Below are 27,524 nucleotides of genomic sequence, written 5' to 3' on the forward strand. Positions count from 1 at the left end.
ACATTCGTTTCCCTCTGAACGCATTTGGTTCTGTAGTTTTAGAATACTGGAGATCCCAAGTCCCCATCTCCGCCACTGTATATGATCTAATTAAGGAAAGCAGGAGGCCTGCAGAAATGACTCGATAACTCCCGGAATCAGGTCTTCCAGTACAAGGGCTGCGCCAAATACTCGAGTTGCTTTCTGTCCAAAGTCCTCACCAAAATCGATATAGGATACCAACTTTCGAAATATATTGCATTTCCACCCTGGCTATACATACATACATACATATATATACACACGCACACGCACACGCGCTCTGTAAACACTTGCAATAGAGGCATTAATGTTCCCCAAAATCTGGTAGTTACATTAAAAACACCAGAAAAATCGCCATTGTGGTGGGAAAAATACAATGCGCACAAGATTTTAATCAAAGATTTAAGTGCAACCAAGAACGTCCCTCAACTCTTATCATATCAGCCAACAGCATCTAAATCAACCTCGGCATCAGTCTCTCCATCTATCATTCCCGTCTCAACCTCAGCATCAGCTTCTAACTGACCTGCCTCTTGAACAACATCAGTGTCGGAACTTTGCTTCTGATGTTCATCTGGTGTTGGAGTGCCACCTTGGGATATATTTCCAGTTGCCGTGGCATCAATATCCATCTGTGCTGCCGAGGCTTCAAGATCAGCTCTGGTTCCCTCACCATCAACTTCACTTGCAGGAGTAGCAATCTATGTCCAAAAATAAACGATTATACAATCTCAAGAAGAAAAACTAGAATAATGGTGAGGTGAGTCATCAAAGAGAGGTGCTATATAAATCTTCTTTGAGCCCTGAGCAAAAAGGATCAACATCCACTCAGAATCACTGGTCATTTTATGTCGCCAAATATCAAAATTTTTAGTCATCTCTGGAGTTAAAAACACAGTAAGTGCTGAATGAGAATTCCCTCTTTTAACTGAACCATCAAATATTTTATTGCTCTCTTGAGGTCTATTTTGATGCTTACAAAATCTTATTGGGTATGCGCATGTTTGGCTTCTAATTTGATCGTTCTTTTACCCCACTTTCTATGCTTGATGTTGACATAAATATGCCGATCAATGTCTAAAATTTAAGACCTTGACATAATGGCTGACACCACAATTTAATCTTTTATTTTTACAAACTATCTATTACCATTGCTTTTTGTGCCCAAACCCACAACTAGGCATGTAAAAACACCAGAGTTTTGTGTTATAAAAGCCCCATGTGCTGCATGCTAACTCCCTTGTAATAATTTCCAATACCTCCCTCCCATTCTCTCGTCCAAAAAAGATAAATTCTTGAAACCATCTCTTTGTGGCACATATAATCATCATAAAAATATAATTTTTTTAACCCCTAGGTGTTGTCTCGAGTGGTAAAGGCTTTGATCTTGATCTTGGTGGTATGCTCCTTCCAGGTCTAAGGTTTAAATCCTCTTAGGTGCAAACAATTTTTAGGAGCCATCGGATTGAAGGAACTTCCCCTTGAATTACACGAGGTGCATTTGTTAGAAACTCCTTGCCAAGAGCTTGTACACCCCCAGGATTAGTCGGAAATTTGTTCTCGGAAATCCGGTGCCAATTTTTTTTTTTTTTTTTTTTTTTAACGGTACTTCGATATTGAGCAAACAAAATTATTCACTTTACAACTTGCTTTTCAAACCTAGGCAACATTGCAAGCCTTCAATTCATGCCAATATCATAATCCACCATTTTGAAAATTAAAACATCTCAACTGGAAAATTAAATGCTGCAAAGCTACCTGATTGTCCTCAACTTGTGGTGCAGCACCCTTTGTTTCTTCCTTCTTAGCACGCTTAGACTTGTCGTTTGGCTTTGCTTGGTATTTTGACCGAACGTCAGGTGGCAAAAGTTCTAAAGGAACAACACCTTCAATCCCATGGTCTGTAAACTGCAGCCAAATGTACATGAACTCATTTTTTTAAGTGATTATTCGACAATATTCAAATTATAAATACATTTCTAAAATTAAACATACTCTAGAAAATCCATCCAAGTCCTGTCTAGCTGAAAATCGAAGACCTTTCCAACAATAAACCTGCAGAAAAAATAGACCATTCTGAGAACAAAATACGGACCATTCTGAGAACAAAATACGCTTGAATATTAAGTTGCAGGCCGGTAGTCAAACACTAATTGAAATTTAAAATCCATGCTCTACAGCCTACATCGAAGCATGTGATAAAGCCTTTGAAAATAGGTAAGAGTAACATGTATGAAAATAGGACAATCTTCAGGGAAACATCAAACTAAATTAAATGTGAAGTTCTATGGACTGACATCAACCTAAAATTGGATGTGAAGTTCGAGGAACTAAAACTCACCCGATTATTTTTGTGGTGATATTCAGCGTCTATTCCAGCTGATACATCCATCTGTAATTCCAAGACGAAATGAGTAATTCTGAAAATTGACAATGAAATGAGGCCTAGATACATATAAGAAACATTCATGGTAACTTAGTTATATGAAAGGGAGAAAAAAAATCAAACATATTATATTTAAATGTTAATTAAAGTTAATGACACAAGGGTGCTTACGTCTTCAGCCAAGGGTTTCCAGTACTCCATGATGGAAGGTGTTCGGACACGTTGAGAATCAGTCAATGCATCCTGAACACGTTAATAAGATCCTAAGCAATAAATAAATAAAATTCCAGAAGTGCTGAATCAAGGCTATAACATCAAGTACATTTATAAATACTTTGGAGTATAAGACTATTTTTTTAAAAAGTAATGTTCTGAGCATAAGACTCCCATAATCACCTCTGGTGTCATCCGATGATAAAGATAGTGAATGGATTGCAATAATAGAGATGAAATATGGTAGTAAGTGGCTTGGATTGAACTCTAATGATGGGAACAAGAGTTCCAGAGTTGGATTATAGAAGAACAGAAGAGATTGGGTGTGGCAATCTCTCGTGGTTAACCCATATGGTTACTAAGATGAGATGAGATGAAAGTTGAATAAAATATTGTTAGAATATAATTTTTTAATATCATTTTTGTTTTGTGATTTGAAAAAGTTGAATTATTTTTTGTATTTTGTTTGGGAGTTTGGGAAAGTTGTAATGATTAGATGAGATGAGATGAGATGAGATGATTTGTGAAAACAAACCAGGCCTGTGTAAGCCAGCCCACCTGTCTCTCATGTTTACTTTCCAGGTTTTTCTTGCCCTCCTCTCCCTCTCTCACTGGGTGTATCTATTGTACACTCCCTGTATACTTCAATTATGCGTAAATATTCTCTTATCATGAATAAAACTACTGAATATTATAGTCCTAGAGCATTTACACACCATTGGAGGAGATCATTTAACCTTCCAACCAAACAGACAGACTTAATATAGCAAGTGATACAAATTACGAGTTATTAAGATTATACTACAAGATTTCATCTAACTCTTAATTAATAGAATCAATCATCATGTTACTTATCAAATAAATAGATAAATAAATCATCTAAGACCTAGTCAAAGTGGCAGGCTATACCTAGTAGCAGTCATAAGGAAAAAAAAAACTCGAAGTTCCAATTAAGTAATTTTGCATTTATGGAGTCTGATGCCTGGTTGGCAAAAACTGGGCCAAGGATTTTAAAAATCTGTACAATCATGTGGAGACACTTGGCAGTAATTTTCTCTATGCTTGGTTAACCCTAATCATGTAGTGCTATATATATAAAAAATAATTGTTCATTAATCCTAGTTTGCCTTACAGGGTAAGGTAAATGGATGTACCTCACGGTGAGCAAACCACATATATGCCATGCTTTGCAATTTTTTTCAACTGTTTTCTTTTGTGTTCCATGTGTGTTTTCAGAAGGGATTTTCTCACAACAGTTTCTGGGTCTCAAATTAATCTCAATCCGCACTTCAAGATATATATATATTCATAAGTAAACGAGACATAATCAAAAGTCGGTTAATATCAAGAAATTCAACCCTTCAAGATATGTTTTGTGCGCTTTAAACAAATGGATGCCCATTCTGCCACCAGCTGTGTCCCATGTGGCTGGCATAAACCAACCACCACTAAGTAATTCCCTTCATTTAATTGGACTGCATATCTCAAGGATCATTCAGTCCAGTGTGTCAAGCTTGGTTTATGCACTGTAAACACGTAGCTAACTTCTGTACTGAGATCCTAATACTAGCCCACAATCAAGCTAACTGCCATCCTCAACCGACCTTTTCTCTAAGTCCTTACCAGACCATGGCTTGCAACTTATTAGGTTTCACCTATACCATGTTCTAGCTTCAACCTCATCTCTGCTCCACTTCCTGTTGTCCTCCTAGTTGCATTAGAAAATTATTTTACATAAAATAACATCAACTCGATCCTATCATTCTGCTGTCATAACACTAGTGCATAAATTATCATCCTTTTTATTTTCCCCCCTGGAACACTTAATTCTTCATATGCATAATTGTTAAGCTAGGAAGGGACAGTTGCCTCATCAAAAACCAAATTTGACCTTTTCTTGCAACCTTCCCTTACTTCAAGTTCATTTTAAGAATACAGCTGCACATCCTTTTTCTCAAAAGCAACAGTAAGTGACGACAATGTGTAACATATGGAGGCAACTTCTGTCACAGTTGCAAGGCCAGAGCAAGATATCATTTGATTTGTGAGGAATAGAGGCTAAACCAAAGAGGTTATTGACAGAGTGACTGGAGAGAAAACCCTGTTGGGTTTGTGGAGCCTGGTTTGTTGGTGTGTCGGCCCGATTTGATGACCCAACCCGAAAATGATGCACTATGGTTTTTTGGCGGATTTTCAAGGAGGCTTATGCCATGGAGCGCAGGCTTGAGCTGATGCGGGAAAATTTTTGGCACTGTTTGCAATCAGAGGAAGCACCGGTAGAAAGTTCGCTTGATGTTATTATAAGTGCTATTAACGCCTAAATTGCAAGCTACTTAAGAACTTCCAAAAAGTTGTTAAAAACTCTGATGAACCAAGCTAAGAGAAGAGTGTTTTCTAAAATGAGGAAAATTTTCCACAGGAAAACAATCCTATTTACCTACAAATTTGTGAAACATTTCCTTTACTCTCATCAAGCCACCTCAGCAATTTCCAAATTACTTTAATTTTTTTACTGTTTTATTGGTTCCTTAATTTTATTACTATCTTAATTACAACACCAAACTTTCCACTTCACCCATTGTGATCATTCACTTACCCATCTCTTACACTCCCTCTGCTACTAGAATGGTCATTTGTTGCATAAAAGAGACCATTCGATTTTCAATTCGCAAAAGGCCTTTCAATTTCCACTTCCCAAAAGACCCTTCGGGTTCCACTTCAATTCTAGTTACTAGGGGTATAAGAATTCCTGTCCAGACCCAAAAAATGGACCTGTTTCAGTCAGTTCGAACTGGACCGATTAAGGAACCAGTTGGTCTCGGTCCAAGAAAGTAGGGAAATTCATTTTCGGTCCAATCTCGAGGTGGGGTTTTTTCACCCCGAACTGGACTGACTGAATTTACTATATAAACTTTTATTTAAAAATTTACATAATATTTTAGAATTTTTAAGTAGTTATATAAAATGAGAGCAAGTAATTATGTAATTTTCTTCTAACCTGATTTTTTATGCTTAGATTATATAAAACATTGAAGGCTAAGAATTTTAAGATAGGGTATCAACTATTAATTATTGATAATACACAAAGTATTAACTTTATTAATTTATTACACTTAATTAAAATAATTAATTATTCAAATATATACTTAGTTAGACCACTTAGATTAAATCATTCATGTGATTACAAAAAAAAAAAAAAAAAAGGATTAAATCATTCACTTGATAACTTCTTTTTTTTTATCATTTTATACAACTTTTTTGGTCAAACACTTGAAAAGAACGTACCAAAAAAAAAAAAACTGGACCGAAATATCCCAATAAGACCGACCAGACCAAGCCAAATCGGTCCGGTCTGACCCAAAGGCTTAACAATCTGGTCCAGTGTTTTGGTGGACCGAAAGAATCAGTCCAGTCCAAAATCCTCCTCCAAGACGTACTAGACCGGACCGATTACACCTCTACCATTTACCACATTGAATCATGGTTTTTTTTTTATTTTTCTTTTCCTACAATGAATTTAAGGACTTTTTCCTGTACATGGTGCGGGCATGCATCTAGTTTTCATTAAGTTGTTGATCCCTGTCCCTCTACCAAATTTTCAAATTTTTCTTTTTCTTTTTGAACTACCTGGTTTAGTATAAAAATATGTCTAGCTAATCTTAACAAAATGAATGCATAATGAATAAAAGTGTAAGGAATGAAGTTTAATTCCCCTTTCTCTTTTTTTGATAAGTAAGTTTAATTCCCCTTTCGGGTCTGCCAGATCAGTCATTCCCAAGAGGTCCTATACCTCACTATTTTATTTTTATCAGTAAATAAGAATTTTATTAAAATAGGTGAAGCCCTCAACCTCGTATTATTTTTATTCTAACTATCCACCATAATCCTGCGTTAAGACTTTAGTAATGAACACTTTCCGATTGTAACTGTCAAACTCAACCTGGATTTCTTTTTATAAATCATCTTTTTCTTTCTTTTTTTTTCTCTGTTTTGATAATGATACTTTTCGGGTTACCGATAAAAAAAAAAAAATGGGGAAAAGTGCCTCACCTAAATTTAACAACAAAAGGTAATTACTAGATGGTTAAGTCACAAGCAACATATCATCATTGATAAAGTTGTCGGTTGCTACTGTCCAACATGGAGACACTTTTGAAGTAAAACTTGCACAAGAGGGATCTTATAAGGTTAGTTTGTTGCCTGTTAAGAAATACAGAAGTCACTTAAGAATACACACCGGATTCTGATCTGCCCACTTCCACAGCTGAGAAAGTTCTTTATTTCCTAGTCTCCACCTTGGTCTACTGCAGTATTACAAACACATAATGTATAAGTAAATCTAGATGTACTGCCTTCAATTGTAAATCCATATATGCTAGGAATGTCTTCATTTTGAATTGTAAGCATGAGTTTGAAGAACGAAATAATGCAATGCATAAGAAAACAAAAGAGAAATCATGGGTCTACAAAGAGAATAGCAAAAGCTTTCCTTTTGCAATTTTCTTTGTAGACCTAGCGTTTCTCAAAACATAATGGTTGGATTGGTTTAGCAACGCAGAAGAAAACATAAGATAAATGATGGATCTACAAAGATAATAGCAAAAGCTTTCGTTTTGTAATTTTCTTTGTAGACCTAGCATTTCTCAAAACATAATGGTTGGATTGGTTTACACAGTATACTTCATGGTAAACACCCTCGGAATAGCCATATTGGCACTCGCACATTGGTGGAGGCAACTAGATGCCATAGCCAATGCTCTCAGCACAGTGCCAAACAAGTATCTGAGTTGGACACAATAACTTCCTACTCTGAAAACAAAAGACATGTGTCCTTAACTATACTAAATGTCCACATACTCCATCTCCAAAAGTAGCTAACCCCTAAGACACTGACCAAAGTTGTAATATTCTCGTATCTCCTCAAATACTGCCAGAATAAGTTAACTTTTCATTCCACACATTGGTGGAGACAACAAAGTCCAAATGATTAGAAACTAAACACTCATTGGAAGACAAACCTCTAAGGGCGAATTTGTGTGCATGTGCCCCATGTCACACGTTTGATTCCCCTTGGGATCAAATTGCAATTTAAGTGGGAGGCCATGGTGTGGGTTGTTGTGCTAGTCTCCTGGGGGGTTCGGACTTTGTCATGGGGTGGTTCCTCCATCGTTAAAAGATTAAAAAAAAAAAAAAAAGCATAAAGTTACTTCCAAACCCATCCAGCAACAAGGATAAACCTTGTAAACAATATTTGCATTTCAGTTTTAAAACATCATAATATTCAGTTGACTGATTCCTATACTGATGTAAAGGACCACTGCATAAACAACATCACCCACTGCCTTGTTTAAGGCCCGGAAACATGGATCACAAAGAAATGATCAATTTTTATCTATATCCTTCCAAGAATACCTCTTCAAAATTTACCAGCATTTATTGTCATTAGAACCAAAAAAAAGTAAAAGGACCATACTCAGTTACTTCCATACCGCTTTTTAGCTACATCTTGCACTGTTTTCTTCTCTAGTGGTTGCTTTTCAAATGCCGGACAACCATCACGTTTCCACCACACCTAAGGGACGAGATTTGGTACCAATTGAGTTAGACAGCAAACAATACAATTTCAAAAATATTTCAGTAAGAAGGGGGTGGGTGAGAGGAAGATTGATAGCATGCTCACCCAATTCTTCTCTCGGTCTAATATGTGTTCAGTTTTACTGAGAAAATCCTTCCCTTTAGGTGGAGTCATTTCAAGCAGCTTTTTCACACGCTCCTCACATGATTTTATTTCTTCTTTCTGGAATCAACAAGGAGTCATTCAAGTCTATTGTAAAGTATTACACACCCATGGATACATCTAACATATCGTTATTACAATACAATTATGAAGTTATAAGCTAAACTACTACTGAAAGCAGGATGTTGGCAAACACAAACATAAGATAAAGACAGGAAAGAGCATTAACCATGCTTTCAGATGGCAAATCTTTCTCGTTCTTTCCTGGAGCCTACAAGCAAATAAGAGTTTCATAATCTACTGTAAAGACAGAAAAACAGAAGGCACATATTAGGATTTTAATTAAAACCTTCAGATAAACATTACCCTCAGATAATCAAACAATACGAGGCACTGCACCAGAATATGGCGTCGAAAGCTTGAATCCTTCAACTGTGGCCCAAAATATATTTATATAAATATAATGATTTTAAATGAAGGCTGATGCTATACTTAAAAAGTCCAGAAAATATAAATTCTTATATGAATAGTATCAGAACTTCTAAACGCTGCTTACTTCTAAACCCATCAGTTTAGTGCTTGTAAGATATTTAATGCTGAAATTTGCTGCTTCTTCCTCCAAGTTATTAGCATCTCCCTCTTCATCACTTAATGGTTGAGATTCGAATGTATTCAAGACAATCTATACATCACAAAATCCAAAAGAATAATTGAGATAAATAATGAAAATCAAGATCAAGTAGATCATCAAACCTATCTGGAGATGAAAGGTTTACCATTAAACCGGATGTGAATTTCTGCCACTTTGCAGGAGCAGGAGTTAAAGAAGCAGGGTTGCAAAAATATTCCTGAAAGCCCAGACAGACACCCATCAAAAAAATTTAGCCAAAGTATGAAAACATCACGTATGTCATCCATCTAAGCTGCCTAACTGAGACATTTTCAATAGAGGTATTGAATCCCCATGTCACACTCATGATTTTGAGATCAGGGTAATCATACGAGCAAATTCTGCTCCGACATGCTCATACAAGCATGAAATTCTAACAGCTCCGACAAAAAGAAACAAATTTTCAAGGGGTAAAGAAGTGTGTTAAAAATCTTCCTAATACCACATGCTCACATAATCATGTTTGCACAAATTTTCTTTACTGCATCTCATGCAAGTTGAATTGTGCTCAAATTTTCTATAACATCCAGATTATTGCTTGAGCACAATTCAACTTACATGAGATGCATTTTGGGCTTCTCTTGGATTTACAGAACCAACCTATTTGGAAATCAATCAAAACTCCACCGGCACTCTCTCTCAACCTTAAGTCATATTTCTTAGGTTCATGCCGTTTCTCTGCATCACCGAAGGCCAGGTAACTTTTCTTCTCTCTCCTCCCCCTTTCTCTTTCTCTCCCGCTCCCTTTCATTCAGTTTATCTATGCAAATTCACTGTAATCATCTCTGCACCGTGAAGATCAGACCCACATCATATCTCTGTGTACCCTGAAAACCAGCGCAGCTCCAGTCAAAACACACCCAGCCCACACAACTCCACCTCAGACATCACTGCACCACCATGAAGAGCAGGTGAGCTCTCTGTTCTTCCTTCTTCCTCTTTTAGCTATTCTATTTTCTCTTTATAGCCCAGCCTTCCTCTGCAAGTCAAGGCTAACTCAGTGCCACCCGATACTGCCAATGGTCACCCAGCTCCATCTGATGACGCACAGAACCACCACCAGCCACTCCCTTCACATCAAATGTTGCCCTTTTGCACCAACCAGCTGTTCATCTGCACTGAGCTACTGTTTTGGAAATCAAACCGCATGGGCTACCCTTTTCAGAGCTTAAACAGAAACCACATGGGCTACCCTCTCTTGCCTGCTTTTGTTCTTCAAGTGTCCTCCCGTTGGTCTTTTAAAGCTCACAAGGGATGACTTTGCTCAGCCGTTGAACCACTGCCACATCTTCAAGCCTTTTGCCAAATTCCTCTGGTGCAGGACACACTCAATTCACTCGCTCTTGGTACAAACCTCTCTCTTTCACCAAAATCATTTTGAGCTTGCTAAGCTTACTGTGTAATTGTATCACAAATGCTTTATTTTGATGTTACGTTTGAGAAGTTAATCTGTTTTGATATCAGGTGCTAGGTTTTAACTCCAACCGTGGGAAGATAACCTAATGGAGGATATGCGTTACGGATGTTAAAAAGAAAAAAAATCTTTCGCAACTAATTTATATACATATATTATTTTAGGTGATGTAGATATCTTTTTTCTTATCAGTAAACAAAATTGTATTAATAATAAGGATAGGCAATAACCCGAGTACATGGGACATATACAAGAGCATCACCTATGCTTGATGATTTAGTAATACAAGAAATTCATGTACATTCATACCACTAAAATCTATTACAAAACTCCAATGGAATAAAGTAATAAAGAAGAAATTTCTTAAGCTCATCCGTTTACCACTCATGATCTTCAACGCTTCTATCATTCCTCTCTCTCCAAATGCACCACCATAGGCATATCGGAACCATCTTCCAGATCGCTACAATCTATCAGTTTCCCTGGGCCTCTCCAAGAAGCTAGAAGATCGATCACTCTTCTCAGCAACACCCAAACTAGTCCCATCCTAGTAAAGATTGCATTCCATAAGGTCGTGGCAATCTCATAATGAAGTAGTAGATGGTCAACAGAGACTACTCTTTTTGCACATACAACACCAATCCATGACAATGATTCATCATTTCCATAAATTATCTAAGGAAAGCCATCCATACAAAGAATTGTCTTTAGAGGAGCCTTAGTCTTCCACATACTCTTCCAAGGGAATGGACTTGCATTATGCGTGGTAAGGGACTGGTAAAATGAGCAAGGTGAACTTCCCTTTCTTTGTATGATGCCAAGAAATCTTATCTTCAACTTCCCTCATCATTCGAATGGAATACAAAAGCTTGTATAACTCCGAGAAGGCATCAACTTCTCAATCTTGTGCATATCTAGAAAATGTAATATTCCATTGGAGAATGCCATTGGATAGGTCTACAAGGTCCGAAATAGAGGCTTCTTGCTTCTTTCTATACCAAATATTTCAAGATAAACTTTCGTGAGCACCCTATCATCTTGCATCCCAATATGGAGAACCCAAGGGGAGGCCAAGATATTCCATTGGTAAGGAAGAAATCCTGCATCCCAATATGGAAGCCATACTCTCCACATCAGGAATGTACCCCCCGAAACTACTTCTCTAACTTGGCAATGATCACCTTCAATCTAGAGACAGCTTCAAAACAAAGGAGAGACCTTAAGGTTAGGGTGTCATCGACAAATAAGGCTACGTTTGGGTGCTAAGGTGATCTCAGATTCTCAGATGATCTATGAATAGTAGTGTTTTGTCAGTCCCATTGACATGTGTTTGAATGTATGAAGTAGATTGAGATATGTTTAACTTTTTTGGGAAGTTGATAAAGTAGTGGGTCCCATTAATGATTGGTTTGAGATAGGTTGTGATGGGTTTGACACCCAAACATAGCCAAAGAAGTGTGATATGTTGAGATGACCAATATTTGTCTACCACGCTGAGAAATCATATAGTAATCCACCCTCCACAACACCTAAGATCATCTAACTAAAAGCTTCCATCATGAAAACAAATAGTAATGGGGATAGAGGATCACCTTGTCTCACACCCCGGGAGTTTTAAAAAAGCCCATTGTTGTGCCATCCCACTCACCAAGCTAATAGGCCAATTATCTTTTATCTCAATCACACCGGATGTTTTGGGAATGAGAGCAATGAACATTGCATTGAGAATTTTTTTAAACTTGCCATTTTTTGTAGAAGGCCCCCATGAAATCGTCTTTGATCACTTTCCAACATGTTTGAAAAAAGGTCATTAAGAAACCATTCAGGCATGGAGCTTTGTCCCCTGCAATACTTTTTAACACTTTCAGGATCTCCACCTCCTCAAAAGGCCTCTTGAGCCCCCTTGCTTGTTGTGAATCAAGAGCATTAAAAACAACTCCATCTAACTTTGGTCTCCTAGAGAATTCTTCCAAAAGCATTTTCTCATAGAAGTTAACTACGCAATCCGAGATCTCAAGGAGGCTTGAGGTAGGCACACCATTCACCATCACGTCTCTATGGCATTGTTTCTCCTATGTGAATTAGCCATCCAGTGGAAGAACTGTGTGCATCTATCACCCTCCTTTAACCATAGGGCTCTCAATTTCTGTCTCCAAAATATCTCCTCCAATAAAGAAACCCTCTCAAGTTTTGTGATCAGTTGCATTTTACGAGCCCTCTCAAGTTCTGTAGATATTAAAAGTCACAAGATGAAAATTTATCTAGGGTGTCACAGGTAGCTCCTTTTACATGAAATTTCATTCTTCAATTTAGGTAGTAAATGTTTGATTAGAATGTTGACACAAATGTAAGTATGGCTACATATTATTGATGTGCCCATCATTACAAGAAGCAGATGGTAATCATGAGCACGTCTCTTTTTTGTATTTGCATCACTGTAATGTTCGGTGCTGTAAATTGCTGTATTGAACTATTATATGATGTAAATGACTATTTCCTTGATAGCCCCATTGATGTACCTCTTCATATAAAAGCATGTGTTTGTAAAGAAATTTTATGAATGTTTCCGTTTGCCATGTCATGTAAATGTATTATTGTGATAAATGAATAACTGAAAGATAAAAAAAGATGAGGCAATGATTAAAGGAAAAAGATAAACAATTGGATGATTATATGTCATGTATGATGACAGATGAGAATTGACAGATGATGGTTGACAGATGACAGATGACAACACCAGGATGACTCAATAGATGTGTGCCTAGTAATGACCATTTCCTTTATGATGAGGTTTCACTGAGGCTTCAGGTGCAAGGATGATCATCGAGATCGCCAACCATGAGCACAGGGGGTAATTGTATGACTGTTAATGGTCTGTACAACAACCCCTCACTTTTCAAGTCTTCATGTTGGTCTTAGGCAAGGAGACCCATTGCCACCCTACCTGTTTATTTTGGCCGAAGAAGTTGAGTTGCTGCATAGAGCTTTTGACTCCAGATGTATAAGGACATTTCAAGAGAATAGGGGCTGTCCCTTGGTGTCTCACCAGTCACCAGCTATATGCAGATGATTTGGTGGTGTTTGTGAATGGTGCCAAATCATCCTTAAAATCATTGTTTGAGGTTCAGAGGTATTATGAGAAGGTCCCGGGGCAGCTTGTGAATAAATCAAAATCTGCTATGTTCTTCTCTTCAAAGGCATCGGCCTCTAGGAGAGCTATTGGTAGGTTGGTTATGGGTTTATGGAAGCTGAACTACCATGCACTTGGGTATTCCAATTCATAATGGGAAGTTCCTTTCCTCTATGCTTGATCCTTAGTGACAAAGATAAGAAACAAACTAGCTGGGTGGAAGTCATGTTTGCTCCAGAACGGTGGGGAGTTAGTCTTGATAAAATGTGTTATCAAGTATGCCTACACATCTCTTGTCGGTGCTTCACATTCCATAGAAAGTAAAGCAAGATATTTCTAGAATATTTGATACTTTCTTCCGCGGGGGGGGGGGGGGGGGGGGGGAGATGATGATGCAGGCACACAAAAAAGCAAGTGGGTTGAATGGTTAGTATGTAAGCCAGTAGATTGGGAATTCAAGACTTGGGAGAAGTTAAAAAAGCCCTACATATAAGCCGGCATATGTATGGACATTCTTTGTGGGCAAAGTACTTTCCAGCCAAGTACCTTAGAGTTTCTCATCCATCTTTAATAGCTTCTTCCAAACATGACTCAAATCTGTGAAGAACTAGCCTATTTCTTATTCCCTTGGTCTTGAAGGATAAGGAAGGGTTGGTGAGAGAAGGAAAATTGTCTTTCTGGCATGACGACTGGTCAGATACAGGACCATGTATTGTGCTGGTGATTTTTCTGAAGGTGTTTGCTTCTTTGAAGGACTTCTCGGGCTCAGGCAGGCTTGTAGGCAGGAGGGGAGGGATTGGATGATGTAGTGGTTTCACAAAGCCAAGTTGAACTCAACTCAGTATGTGCTTGGAATCCTCCCCTCTTATAATATAGGTTAGATGTAAAGCAAGGACAGATGGGATAAAAGCGAATGAGGATGTAGCCTGTTAGAGTAAAGTCAATGTTAGCTAGTATTATGACCAGGTTGAGCAAAGTAAATTCCATCTCTCCATCAGATATTTCTGTGATCCAGCATCTAGGGCTACCACATATAGAAGTGAGACGTCCAAGAGTAAGTCTTCTGAAGTGGCAAAGACCGATATATGGTAAATAAAAATTGAATGTAGATGGGTCCAGCTTGGGTAATCAGTTATGTGGTGGGGGAGGGTGGTGAGAGATGGGATGGGATGGGTTTTGGCCGGCCTTCTCTCATTCCTATGGGAGTTTTGCTACAAATCAGCCACTATTCACATCACACACCCCACACTCATAGCTTTTTATAGGATTTGGGAGTTTTTTTTATAGGATGTATGGATGTTTTTCATAGGGTGTGGGGTGTGGATGGTGAATAGTGGCTGATGAGAAGAATTATTCTTCCTATGGGGAGGGTACTAACTCTATGGCAGAGGTGCAAGGTTTGTTGGATGGGTTGACACTGCACGCAGATGGGTTTGCCAACATTAAGTTGAATCTAACTCTGAGTATTAGCTGATTGGCTATGGGGCAAAGGCAGTGTTCCATGGTTCTTGTAGGGCTTTGGGAGCAAATATCTTCCCATAGACAGTCCACGATTTTTTCCTTTAGACATGAATCGAATCAAGTGGCAGATATTTGGTGAAAACAGGAGCAAGAGAAGTATCTAAAGAATTCTATAGATGTGAAGAACAACCTTGGCAGGTGCAGAGGGGCTCTAGTAGATAGAGCTGAGACACCTCGGATACATTGTAAATGAGTTTAAAAAATGTATAGGATTTTTTTGGTTCTACCAAGGGAGGCGATGTACCCACAATTTTCTCCAGCCACAAGTGAGGCCTTTTAATAAAAGTTACAGGGTTTCTTCCTCTTTTTTTAAAGAAACAAAAGTCTGATTTGTCACCACAGAAAAGTAGTTATGGTGTTGTTTTATATGTGCTGGCTATAAAGAGGTCTCTCAAAAGCACAACAGCAATATACATGGGAGTAGCTAGCCATGCTTCCAAGTGAGGAAAATTTACCTGTAAACTCCAAAATGTCTTATAAAAGTTGAAATCAATAGATATTCCTGGAAAAACAGCAAAATTGATTGTTGTATTCACTCATAAAGAAACTTGTACACAGTAAATAAAAACAGGAATAGATTGACATTGAAGGAAGCCAAAATGATGTTTGGAAAGGAAGTACCATCAGGAGGGTCTTTCTCATACTTTGTTTCATTTGATGAGTTAAAAACTCCTTTTATATTCACAGCTGAAAGAAATTAAATGAAATCAACAAAGTAACATAAGGCCAAAAAATAGAGCAAACAAAATAAAGGTGAAAAGTCAAAGTTGACTAAGGGTAAGTACCTGAGCGTTCAGACAATGGAAAAAAATGTGCCAAAAACATGAGAATTCGCCCACAGAACACCACATCATTCGCCTACAAATTTAAACAATCACTATTGAAGTTCTTTGTTAATATGAACATGAGGTCAGACCCTCAGAATCTGACCAAAACTGGTTAGTTAGGGTCAGTCAGTTTTTGCCAAACAGAAAGAACTCCAAAGCAGCTGCTTAATTGCCTAATGCTAAAATATTGAGTTCTAACTTCCCATTCAGCAAAAGTATGAACAAGCATAGTCGGGCAGAACCTTCCTTCCAAAAAAAAGGATGCAGTAGAAATGTTCTTTTCTACATTCATGATGTTAGTGCATGCGTATCAATAATAAAATAAATTCATTTCAATATCCAGCTTAACATGTAACTTAGATAAGCAAATGCACTACCCACTTCCAATATAACCGAAACCACAACGTTAAATGGAAAAAAGGCAAAAGTAAGACAAATAATGCCAAAAACATTGCAATCAGCAATGATTATGGATTTCTTACAACCTTTGATAGACGACGAAGAAGTTGATTGCACGTTCTCAACATCACAAGTTTCCCGCGAGCAAAAAGCTCTTGCTGTTTGTATTGCACCAAATTTTATGATATAAATGTAAGTAAAAATATGGATTACAATGATCACAAGGCAGAAAACTAAATAAACAAATCCATTAAAGAAAAAGTGGTTACCTTCCCTAAAATATCTTGCTTACTCTCTATGTAACCAAAAATATCTTTACAGTTTCTCATTGTAGACATTTCTGTCAAGTCTTCCAACAGTTGAAATATCATGCCACCTTCAACATGTTCTCTCTCACAAAGATACAGAACAATGTCTGACAGAAAAGAATGGTAGGAAAAACTGATTACTAAATAGTTTTAAAAAAAATAGCTATAAAACTATAACTAAATTTAAATTGTGAACTTTTGGATAAACCCTAATTTGTAATATCGTAAGCTTATATGTCATCAGCTAGTAAATTTGCTTCCTAAGATGGTGTTTATAGACTAGATTTGTGTTATTTTCTACATCTTTATCCCCTACCAGAAAAGAAATTAATTTTTAAAAAATCTAAGCACAGACAATTAGAAACAGATTACAGAACACCTCCTGTATAGCAGGAAGAAAATTGTACAGACCAAGAAGACGAGGAATATGACCCTGAGTTTCCCCATCATCAATCAATTGGCCATACTGCATTATTTGCTCCCCTGATTGTACCGCAGATGACTGTAGCAAATAAAAGCAAAATTTTATTAAGTGATGAAATCTAGCGACTGATAGAACTCCCATATGTCCAAAATCTAATACATGTCCAGCTGATGAAGAAAAGTATATTGTTTTTTTCTCTGGACTTTTCTGTGTTAAATAAGGGTGAAGAAAAATCCTCAACAGTACTTCCTACAGTGATGAAATGCATCTAACCTCTGAATGAGTAATAGCAAGCAACGGATCATAATCAAATTTTACAAGGAAAGAAAGAATAACAGGAGAAAATGCAAAAGGAAGCTAAAAGGAATACATCAAAGCATAGACCATAGAACTAGAATAATCAATATAAGCATATCTACCACTGAGTTTATTTTCTTAAGATGAGAAGAGGAAAAATTTTTTTTATAAGATAAATCTTATTAATGATGACAGGGGCATTGTCCCGTTACACAGGAAATATACACGGATCCACTCAACAAACAAAAGGGAAAAGTGCTATGAAGTCTGAAACTAGAAATACAAAAGGGAGAAACACAATGGGCCCTCAACTCTGATACTGATCTTTCACAGTCCAAAATTGCACTTGTTTCTTTCGCTACATAGACAAATAGTACGTAGGCGCAACAGAACCATCTTACATGGAGAAATGCACTGTTGGCGGCTAAAAAGCCCTTTCCAACATGATAATAGCTCACCACCTGGGAAGGCATCACCCAATTGATCCCAAAGAGATCAAATATCATGCTCCATAGGACGCATGCAGTCTCACAATGCAAGACAAGATGATCCACCGTTTCCTTACTTTTTCTACACATGCAACGTCGGGTTAACCCAGTGTTGGTAAAAGCGTTAGGTGCACTTAAGTGCAAACGCTATTTAGAGTCTAGGCGAAAAATACAAAGTGCAAGCGCATTCCTAACTGATGTAAAGCACGTATTTTTTTAAAATGACATATAATAATAAGAAAAATCTAAAAATACAATAGAAAAAGGTTTAAAAAGCAAGATGGTAATTAAGTAGTCAACTAATTATGTAAATTTTAAACATGGCAATTCATATAGTTCTCTCCTATTTACTGAATATACACATTTATGATTTTTTAAAGCCATAATCAAATTAATGTCCATGGTTGAATTAAAAGCTACCAAAAAGCCCATGATCCAAAAGAGCTCAAGAATTGTAGGTTTTGACTTCTATGTTAAGATAAGCTTGGTAATATTATTATTTTTTTATATAAGTAAACAATTGTATTAATAAGAATAGGTATAGTCCAAGTATACAAGGGGGTATAAAAGAGGTAATACCTATTTAGAAAGAAGAAATGGAAATAAGAAAATCATGAAAATCGAGGCCATTGAAATCTACAGCTTTGGCCCAAAGAAACAAACTTCTAACAAAAAGTAATCTAATCTCCTCCAATGAACGCTCCTTGTCTTCAAACGTCCGATTATTTTATTCCTGCCATAGGCACCAAAGAATACAAATAGAAATCATCTTCCACACAGCTGTGATTTGTGGAATACTGCTTAGGTTCCTCCAACATGCTAATGCTCGACTGCTGTAGCAGGCATAACCCAGGCTAGCTCTAACCTTCTGAAGACATCTTCCCATAACGCTCTAGCAACCTTGCAACGTGGTAGAAGATGGTCCACAGTCTCACCACTTTTTTTGCACATACAGCACCAATCCACTAACCCTGCATTTTCATAAATTATCCATCATCAGAACCTTTCCCATAGAAGCTGTCCATGCAAAAAATGCCACCCTAGGAGGCCCCATATTTCTCCAAATCCTTCTCCATGGAAAGTGATTGTTTTACTGTTGTGTGCAGGACTTATAGAACGAACGAATTGAGAATATACCTTTTCTAGCAAGTACCCAACACAAAGTGTCAGTTCCTTGAGTACTCGGTCTCATGGAGCACAAGAGTTCGAAAAAATCTGCAAAGCTACTAACTTCCCAATCTTGGACCGCCCTAGTGAAACTCTCATTCCATTGGACTAAGTCATTAGGCATCTCCAAGAGGTCCACTATTGATGCTTCTTTCTCACGTGCAATCCTAAACACTGTAGGGAATGAGTCCTTAAGGGCGCTATCTCCATATCATAAGTCATAACAGAATTTGATTCCTGAGCAATCCCCCATTACAATTCTGGTATGGCGAGACAAACACCTCCACCCTCATCTAATGTGCTTTCACACTCCCACTCCATAAACCCCACTCCCCCCCCCCGGGCGGCAAAAAAAAAAAAGTTTCTCAATTCGAATCACCACACTCATTGGAATTGGAAACAAAGACAAGAAATAAGTTGGTAAATGGACAGAGTGGATTTTATTAGGGTAATCCTACCACCTTTCAACAGAGACAATGTCTTCCAACCTATCAATCTACATTCAATTTTTTCAATTACTACATCCCAAATGGATTTAGCCCTGGAGACGGCCCCCAAAGGAAGGCCAAGGTAAGTCATAGGAAAAGAGGAGACCCTACATCCAAGAGTGTTAGCCAATAGCCGAATGTTGCGAACGTACGTTACCAACTAGGACCAACTCTGACTAAATAAGTTTACTTTCAAACCGGATACAACCTCAAAGCAAAGTAGAAGTGCCCTTAATGCATGAATCTAGTTTTTTTCTGCCTCACAAAATATCAAAGTATCATCTGCAAACAAGTGAGAAATGTTAAAAGTACCCCGATTGATGTCACCAACTGAAAATCCAGCCAAAAGGCCATTGTTAACCATAACAAAAATCATTCTACTAAGCACCTCCATGACTATGACAAAAATGAGTGGGGACAAAGGATCCCCTTGTCTTAGACCTCGAGAACTGTTAAAAAAAGCCAATTGGGTTGTTGTTCACCAAAACTGAGAACCTTGCCATCGATATGCACCACCTAATCCAAGAGCACCACCTCTTGCCAAATCCACACCTCCCAAGCAAGTATAGTAAGAAGTCCCAATTAACGTAATCGTAGGCCTCCTCCATATCCAACTTGCATAAGATACCCAGATTGCCAGATTTTGGCCTTGCTTGGATTTAAAAACCATCTCATCTAATTATTACAATTTTTCTCAACTTTCAAACAAAATATAATAATTCAAATTTTTCAAATCCCAAAACAAAAGTAATATTAAAAGATTATATTCTAACAATATTTTATTAGACTTTCAACTCTTATCTCTCATCTCATCTCAACTCAACTCAGTATCCAAATCTCCCCTTAATCTACTATCTAGGCATTCATTAGCGTTGAGTACAATCTTGTACACCCCAGTCACAAGACTAACGGGCCGATAATCTTTTACCTTTGATGCCCCAATCTTCTTGAGAATAAGTGCAATAAAAGTGGCATTAAGACTTTCCTCAAATTTTCCAACTAAAAAAAATTCATGGAACACCTTCATTAAGTCCTACTTCACCACATCCCAACATGATTGGAAGAAACCCATAGAAAATCCATCTGGACCAGGTGCTTTGTCTTTCACCATCTCCCTCACCACTTCATGAACCTCTGTCCTCTTGAAAGGCCTCTCCAGCCAAGAGACATTTTGCTACTCAATGGTCTCAAAGGCTAGCCCATCAAGCTTTGGCCTCCAACCAGCTTGCTCAGTAAGCAGCTGTTCAAAAAAATCAGTGACATGTTGTTGAATCACAGGAACCTTCATGCAAACAACTCCATCTATGTTCAAAATCTCAATGGTATTAGTTCTCCTATGGGAGTTGGCCACTATATGGAGAAAGTTCGTGCTTGGATCTCCTTCTTTCAACCACAATGCTCGAGAGTTTTGCCACCATGAGATCTCCTCCAATAAGGTAGCCTTCTCTAGAACTAGCCCTATCTTCCAAGATAGTTCCTCAAAAGAAAGAGTCCATCCCCTGTGCCCTCTCTACCTCATGAAGCTCCTCCAATAAGGACTTCTCGCGGTTGCCTATATCTCCAAAAGATTTTGCATTCCATAGCTTTAAGTCTTTCTTTAAAGCTTTCAATTTGCTTGTGAAGATTGAGCTAGGGGTGCCATGGACCTAATAGGAGGACCACCATTGCCTAACTCATTCCACAAAACCCTATTTTTTGCCACATATTCTTGAGTTTAAAGTATCTCTATCCTCCCTGAAGACCTCCACAATCCAACAAAATAGGAAAATGATCAGAACAGAGTCAAGGTAGTCTTTTTTGACCTAAACCTGAATAATTAGTTTCCCACTCCGAGGAGACTAAGGGTACATTTGGCTAGTGAGGTGATCTCAGATGATCTATGAATAATAGTAAAAAAGTAGTGAAAAATTAATGATAAAATATTTAATAGTAGTAAATAGTAGCAAAAAATAGGTGAAGAGTAATGATAAAATATTGAATACTCCACTACCCAAACACAGCCTAAGAATCTATCCAATCTAGACCACTTTTGGTTATTAGACCACGTGTATGCTCTACCCATAAGAGTAATGTCCACCAACCCCAAGTCGAAAATACACTTCGAGAAATCCATCATTGTTGGCTGCAACCTACTTTCTCCCGATCTTTCACTTGGTAATCTTATAACATTAAAGCCCCCACCTATACACCATGGTAAGTCCCACTAGCTATGTAACCCAACTATCTCCTCCCATAAATGTTTCTACTGTTGTCCAATGTCGGCCCTTATTTGTATGTTGTAGCTTTTATATTATGAAACTCTATTATGCTAAGTTAGTTGATGGTTCAATAAATGAGGTATATTTTTATGTTGTCAAGTCTCTTCTCTCTTTTTTATAAGTAAAAATTTATTAATACCAATGCGACTAGCCCTATGGTGAAGAATCTCTTTACCGGGCATTACGCTACCAATGTACATAACATTACGTACCTACAGGAAGGGTTGCTAAATTTAGCAAAATCATGAACTATTCCTCAAAACCGTCACACTCAATAACCACACAATGTTGGATTTCCTTCAGCTTATGTATAACCCAGTCAAAGGCAATAGACTGACACAATGGCAGAGAATTCAGAGGTATAGGCTCCCTATCCATCTCAATCCCTTCCCTGGTTGCCCACTGCGACTCCATCAGTGCCCTTGTCTCCTCCCAGCAAAGAGAGACCCTACACTCCCACTCAAGAATATCATTCATAGGAACTAGCATCCGTAAGAATCCTTCACTAACGTCCCCGTCACCTCGAACCTCAGTACATAGCTCACGATCGATAGCCACCATTTGAAGAACCTTCACCGAAGAGGATACAACTTGAAACTCGAAATCCTCATCATCTCTACTACCCATCGTCCCTTTCTATCCATATTGTGCCGGAAAACTACCGAGCCGACGGTGAGGAATGGTGGTGACCCATGTCTGGTTCTACTACTATCACAGTCGTCGACTCCACCACTACTATGTCCTACATCTTGGCCGCCATTGATGGTTCCTCAGCCTATCGCAGGTCTATTGGGACCACCTCTAACAAAGTTGGCTAACTCCCGTCAGTCGAGGGCCCTGCATCGTCGCCTTCAAGGATCTTCCATACTAGTCTATCGGGGCCAACATTCTTCCTTTGTCTTGGCCCACGGGTTGAAGCCCATTGGATCAGCCCAGACCTACCTTAGACTTCCTTTTGTCTTGACCCTCGGATTGAAGCCCATTGGATCGACCTAGGATAGTTATACCTCTTTGGTTCATACTTAACGACCCATCTGCCACATTAAAGCTCAATATCTTGCCAGGTCCACGTTCCAAATAGCCTAAGCCCAACTCTTGTTTCTCCTCAATGCACCATAGGCTATTCATCCTCTCCTGCGTTGCCACCAATTGCTTTTTCATGTCCAGCAGAGTACTATGCATGCCATCTTCTGTCAAGCCAACAAAGCACCTACCACTAGCATCTTGCCACTGAGCACTTGTTGTACTAGCTGCACAAAGAGCCTTTCTAGGACCTTATCCATTTCCATGGCTTGCAATAGCTCCTCCCTTGGTAGCCAACACGTCATTCCGTCCTTCCTTATTTTTTTCTTGGGAATGCACTAGTGTTGGTGACTGCTGAAGAACCTCCATGTACAAACGTGTTTGTGGTTGATTCACCACCACCGACGGCACCATAAAAGAACACTTCTATGTTAACTTAAGAATATTTGTTTTATGGGTCTTGAATTGATCTTTTATACTTCTTCAAAAAAAATGAACAAAGTGTGCTTTTTGGTCTTAATGCACGCAAAATAAAATTACCAAAGTGGGCTTTTGTACATGCGCCTCGCTTTTGGTAAGGGAAGCACTCAAACTTGGCACTTTTGGCTTTGTGCTTAAGCACACTTTTGCCAACACAGGGTTAACTACCATGCCATATCTCCTTGCGTTGTCCAAAGTGAGAATTCTCTCAAGTGCCATTGTTTACGTGAAGAAAGCCACTCTTGGGGGAGCCCTAATTCTCCAAATAAGCTTCCAAGGGAAAGGAGTTCTAATATGATTACATAGCACATTGAAGTATGACTTCACTTTAAACACACCCCTTCTAGATGGGAGATCCAAACCTTTTTATCGTCGCCATCTTATCCCACCCTACATGAATATAACCCTTCATATAAGGATGAACAAAGATCCACCTCCTAATTGATTGCCTCCAAACCTTTTTATCATCGCCATCTTATCCCACCCTACATGAATATAACCCTTCATATAAGGATGAACAAAGATCCACCTCCTAATTGATTGCCTCCCTAGTGAAGATGACACCCATTGAGTAGAGTCAAGCTAGAATAATAGTTATCCACTGATCCGCCACATAAGCTTCCTTTATACAAGCAATTATAAATAAAATTGGAAATGCCCTTCTCAAGGATTGATCACCATACCACAAGTCCACACGTCATTCCAAGAGCATATCTTTGACTCGTCACCCAACATAAATCTAGTGAACCGGGAAGCCCACTTCACCCTCTTCTAATGAGTTTTCTAAGGACTAGATCAAAAAGACCCATTCATCTCATGTGAGCACAAACCTCCTCCTCCCATGCTTCAATGATTTGTGTTGATTAACACCCTTCATTGGCTCTCCCTTTCATAGGCATAATGCCAAAGTCATTTACCCAAAAGTGCCCAATTAAAGAGAATTAAATTTCTCACCCCTAGCTTACCTTCTTCAATCAGCAAATACACCTTAGCCCATTTTACAAGATGGAACTTGGTGCCCCCCCTCCCCCATCCCCCATCCCTCACCACAAAAGACTCAGCTATCATTTTTCCAAGTGTTTAGCAACTCATAAAGGAAGTGTGAATAAAAAGTGGGCGAGTTGGAAAGTGTGCTTTTAGTCAATGTAATCCTTCCACCCTTGATAAATAAATCAGCTTCCATCCAGTTAGCCGACATTCCATCTTTTCAATAATGTCATATCATATAGCTTTGTTATTTAAGGGAGCTCCCAAGGGAAGGGCAAGATATGTCATGGGAAGTGAAGAGATCCTACACCCCAAAACATCCGCTAAGCTAGTTACATTCTCAACTTCGCCCACAGGAGCAATTCCAACTCTGCCAAATTTACCTTCAGACCAGGTAATACTTTAAACATAAAAGTAAGCACTGCAAATAGAATAGATGATAGATTGGCCTTGCAAAATATATAGTGCCTTATCAGCAAAGAGTAAACGAGGGATACTGGATCTGGTTCCATTTCTAGAACCCACTGTAAAACCAGATAAGAAATCCATGCGCTCCATACCCAACATCATTCTACTCAGCCTCCATGAATATAGCAAATGGTAACTGGAATAAAATGTCCATCTGACATATGCCTTGAAAACTGTTGGAGACACCCATGGGGGTACCGGTCAGCAATATTGAGAACCAAACTTAAAGAAATGCATTGTTAAATCCAGACACACAATTTATCCCAACTCCACATACATTCGGCAAATAAAGTAAGAAGCCCCAATTTACATGATTGACAATAGACATAATGAAGTGGCTATGTAAATTATTGATGACAGTACACAAAAGGATAAATCATAGAACCAAAATGACAATAGAGGATAAAATGAAGTGGCTATGTCATTTATTGCCAACAAATTGAATTGTTCACTGTAAATTATGGATTTCCCTGCCCTCCAAATAAAATATCTAAAAGCAGGACCAAATGGTGTCGCTGGAACTAAATTGAGCGTGTTCAAGTATATTCAGGATATAGAGATTATATCAAACACGTGACGTTTTTTAATATTTGAGAAAAAAGGAAGTACATAATTTTTCAGGAACAACAGGTACAAAGCACATCAAATATTTCTGCAGTCTGTATCATGGAGTAAAGAAGATGATGATTTACAAAAATAACTAAGTCATCCCTTCTTTGTTCATACACAGAAGATATGAACAACTACAGTCCAAGAGTATACCCACATAATCTATTAAACAAATAAACTTACGAACAAACAAGTACCAGAGAGTATAACATACCACCAGTTCCTGAAGCAGAGTCCGAAGGATATTTTCCAACAATTGATTCTCATCCTGGGCTAGTTTTGTTTGTTTCTGTCGAGGAAAAAAAAAAATCACCCATGAAGACTGAAAAATAAAACTTTTTTTTTATAAGACTGAAAAAGAAAACTCTTAACAATACAAGCATGCAAACCACCAATAGCTTTGTTTGGCAGCCTGTCACATCATATAAACCACTGAGGAACACTAGTTAAATGTTAACTTGTCCAGAAAATAGCCTATCAGAACTCCCATTCACGATCAAGCTTTGAACCCAGTTTAAAACTAGGAGACATAACAAAAACCAAAAATTTCTGAAGGTTCCAAATTTTTGTCTTTTTTCCCTCTTTTTGGGAGAAAGTAAAACTTGTAAGAAGGTTTGCATACACCATCGTTTTCACAACTCCAAGTGCTCAAGTAAACTGAGCTAGGTGTGAGCTTACAATTGAAGAGACAAATACTCATATTGTATTTTTGTTCAAATAAGCATGCCCGCATATAGAAACTTAGCTCCTGTAAAAGAATTCTATTTTTCTTACTTGAGGTTTTACAACTTCCTGAACTGTTTGTAGTGCAAAACTTTCAGGTGGCCCAGGCTGTAGGATGGCCCTCTTGAACACTTCCTAAGAATAACAAAAATACAAACAGAATAATAATGCATTGATACATAAACCAGGATTAAGAAGAGGAAAAAATAACAACAATAATAATAACAAAAAAAGTGAAATAGTCATTACGATAGTTCACCTGGGACCTCATCGTTTTGCAATGGATAATAAGCAGAACAAAAAATAAACATATCAATTATATTTTCATCTTCCGACTTTAGATAGAGGTGGCAACTTCAAGAGCTAAAAATATTTTTTCACTTAAAAAATGGGCTGTAGTCCAAATGGCACTTCCACTTCCTTAAACTGGAGGTGGTCAGTGGTGGGTCCAAATCTCATAGTGTAAGTTAAATTCCAAAAAAAAAAAAAAAAGAGCACTCCTAAACAACCCAGTACTACAGCTAGATCCATACTTCGTAGCTCGGCCATCTACACTTGCTTTTAAACGAAGAGGGATAAAACTAGAATGAATACACAGCAAAAAATACTCTTCGTATATTCAATCTCATCAGGGGGTCACTTGCCCGAAGATTTTAAGCTACTAACCATTACCAACAGGTAAAATAACCAACCAAGAAGGCTTACCATGCTGAAGATTCAACCAAGAAGCCTCGGCAGAGAACCAACAACTCTCAACCAACAATAAGCAGTCGATGCTTCAATTAGGAACCCAACCAATGAGTTCTGAAACCTAGATTTTCAGGTGCAAAAATGTCATAAGACGAAGAAATTAAAAAATAATAGTTTCTTTTCCGTGTTGTTGCAGAGATTTTCAAGAGGAAGAAAAGAAACTCCTAGCAATCTTCGTTTCAAAAAGTGGTAAGCAACTCTTCATAAGTTAAGTAAAACATTGGGAATCAATTTCAACATTCTGTTTGGTTTCAAAGAAAGAAACGGAGGAAGAAAGAAATTATTAATAAATTATTAATTTCATATATCTTATACCTACCGGAACTCCAAACTTGTTTCCAACCCCTTTCCCCAACGTTTTTATCGTCAACCGAAAATAAAAACACTTGAAAGAACAGGTAAAAGAAGAGTAGGGCTTTATGTGGCTCAATGTCGAAAGGAGCAGGTAAAATGGAATGCCGAGAGAAATTGAATTAAATATATAATTCAGTGATATTTCTACCGTGCATGCACTGCCGCTCAACAAGCTAGTCCATAAATGTGCACCGATTTTGTCACGCTCCGAGTTGGATTTAGGTTCCTTGATCACACAAATTTAAATCAAATAAAAAGTTAAAAATTAAATAAAATATAATTTTTTAATATTAATTTTATTTCAATATTTGAAAAAATTAAATTATTTATTATATTTTATATAAAACTTTAAAAAAATTATAATGATTAACTGAGATGATAT

General features: G+C 37.9%; 1 protein-coding gene across 2 annotated transcripts; it reads right to left on the reverse strand.

Annotated features, from left to right (window-relative positions):
* Positions 1-304: 304 nt before the first annotated feature.
* LOC122313296 (THO complex subunit 1) lies at positions 305-27,267 on the reverse strand. Of its 2 annotated transcripts, none has more exons than XM_043128164.1 (22): positions 27,108-27,267; positions 26,744-26,849; positions 26,090-26,173; positions 25,530-25,604; positions 17,038-17,128; positions 16,588-16,733; positions 16,405-16,476; positions 15,878-15,950; positions 15,714-15,779; positions 15,548-15,594; positions 9,134-9,205; positions 8,914-9,039; positions 8,724-8,789; positions 8,587-8,628; positions 8,301-8,417; positions 8,110-8,192; positions 6,858-6,924; positions 2,579-2,650; positions 2,363-2,413; positions 2,017-2,076; positions 1,780-1,929; positions 305-722 (listed from the first exon to the last, which is right to left on the reverse strand). In XM_043128164.1, the coding sequence occupies exons 2-22, from the start codon at positions 26,744-26,746 to the stop codon at positions 462-464; spliced, it is 1,824 nt and encodes a 607-aa protein (XP_042984098.1). In that variant the 5' UTR covers positions 26,747-26,849; positions 27,108-27,267; the 3' UTR covers positions 305-461. The 2 variants fall into 2 exon arrangements, with proteins under 2 accessions (XP_042984098.1, XP_042984099.1); XM_043128165.1 differs by having other exon boundaries at positions 27,104-27,246.
* Positions 27,268-27,524: the final 257 nt, after the last annotated feature.

The sequence above is a fragment of the Carya illinoinensis genome, chromosome 6, assembly GCF_018687715.1.
Source record: "Carya illinoinensis cultivar Pawnee chromosome 6, C.illinoinensisPawnee_v1, whole genome shotgun sequence".
NCBI lineage: Eukaryota > Viridiplantae > Streptophyta > Magnoliopsida > Fagales > Juglandaceae > Carya > Carya illinoinensis.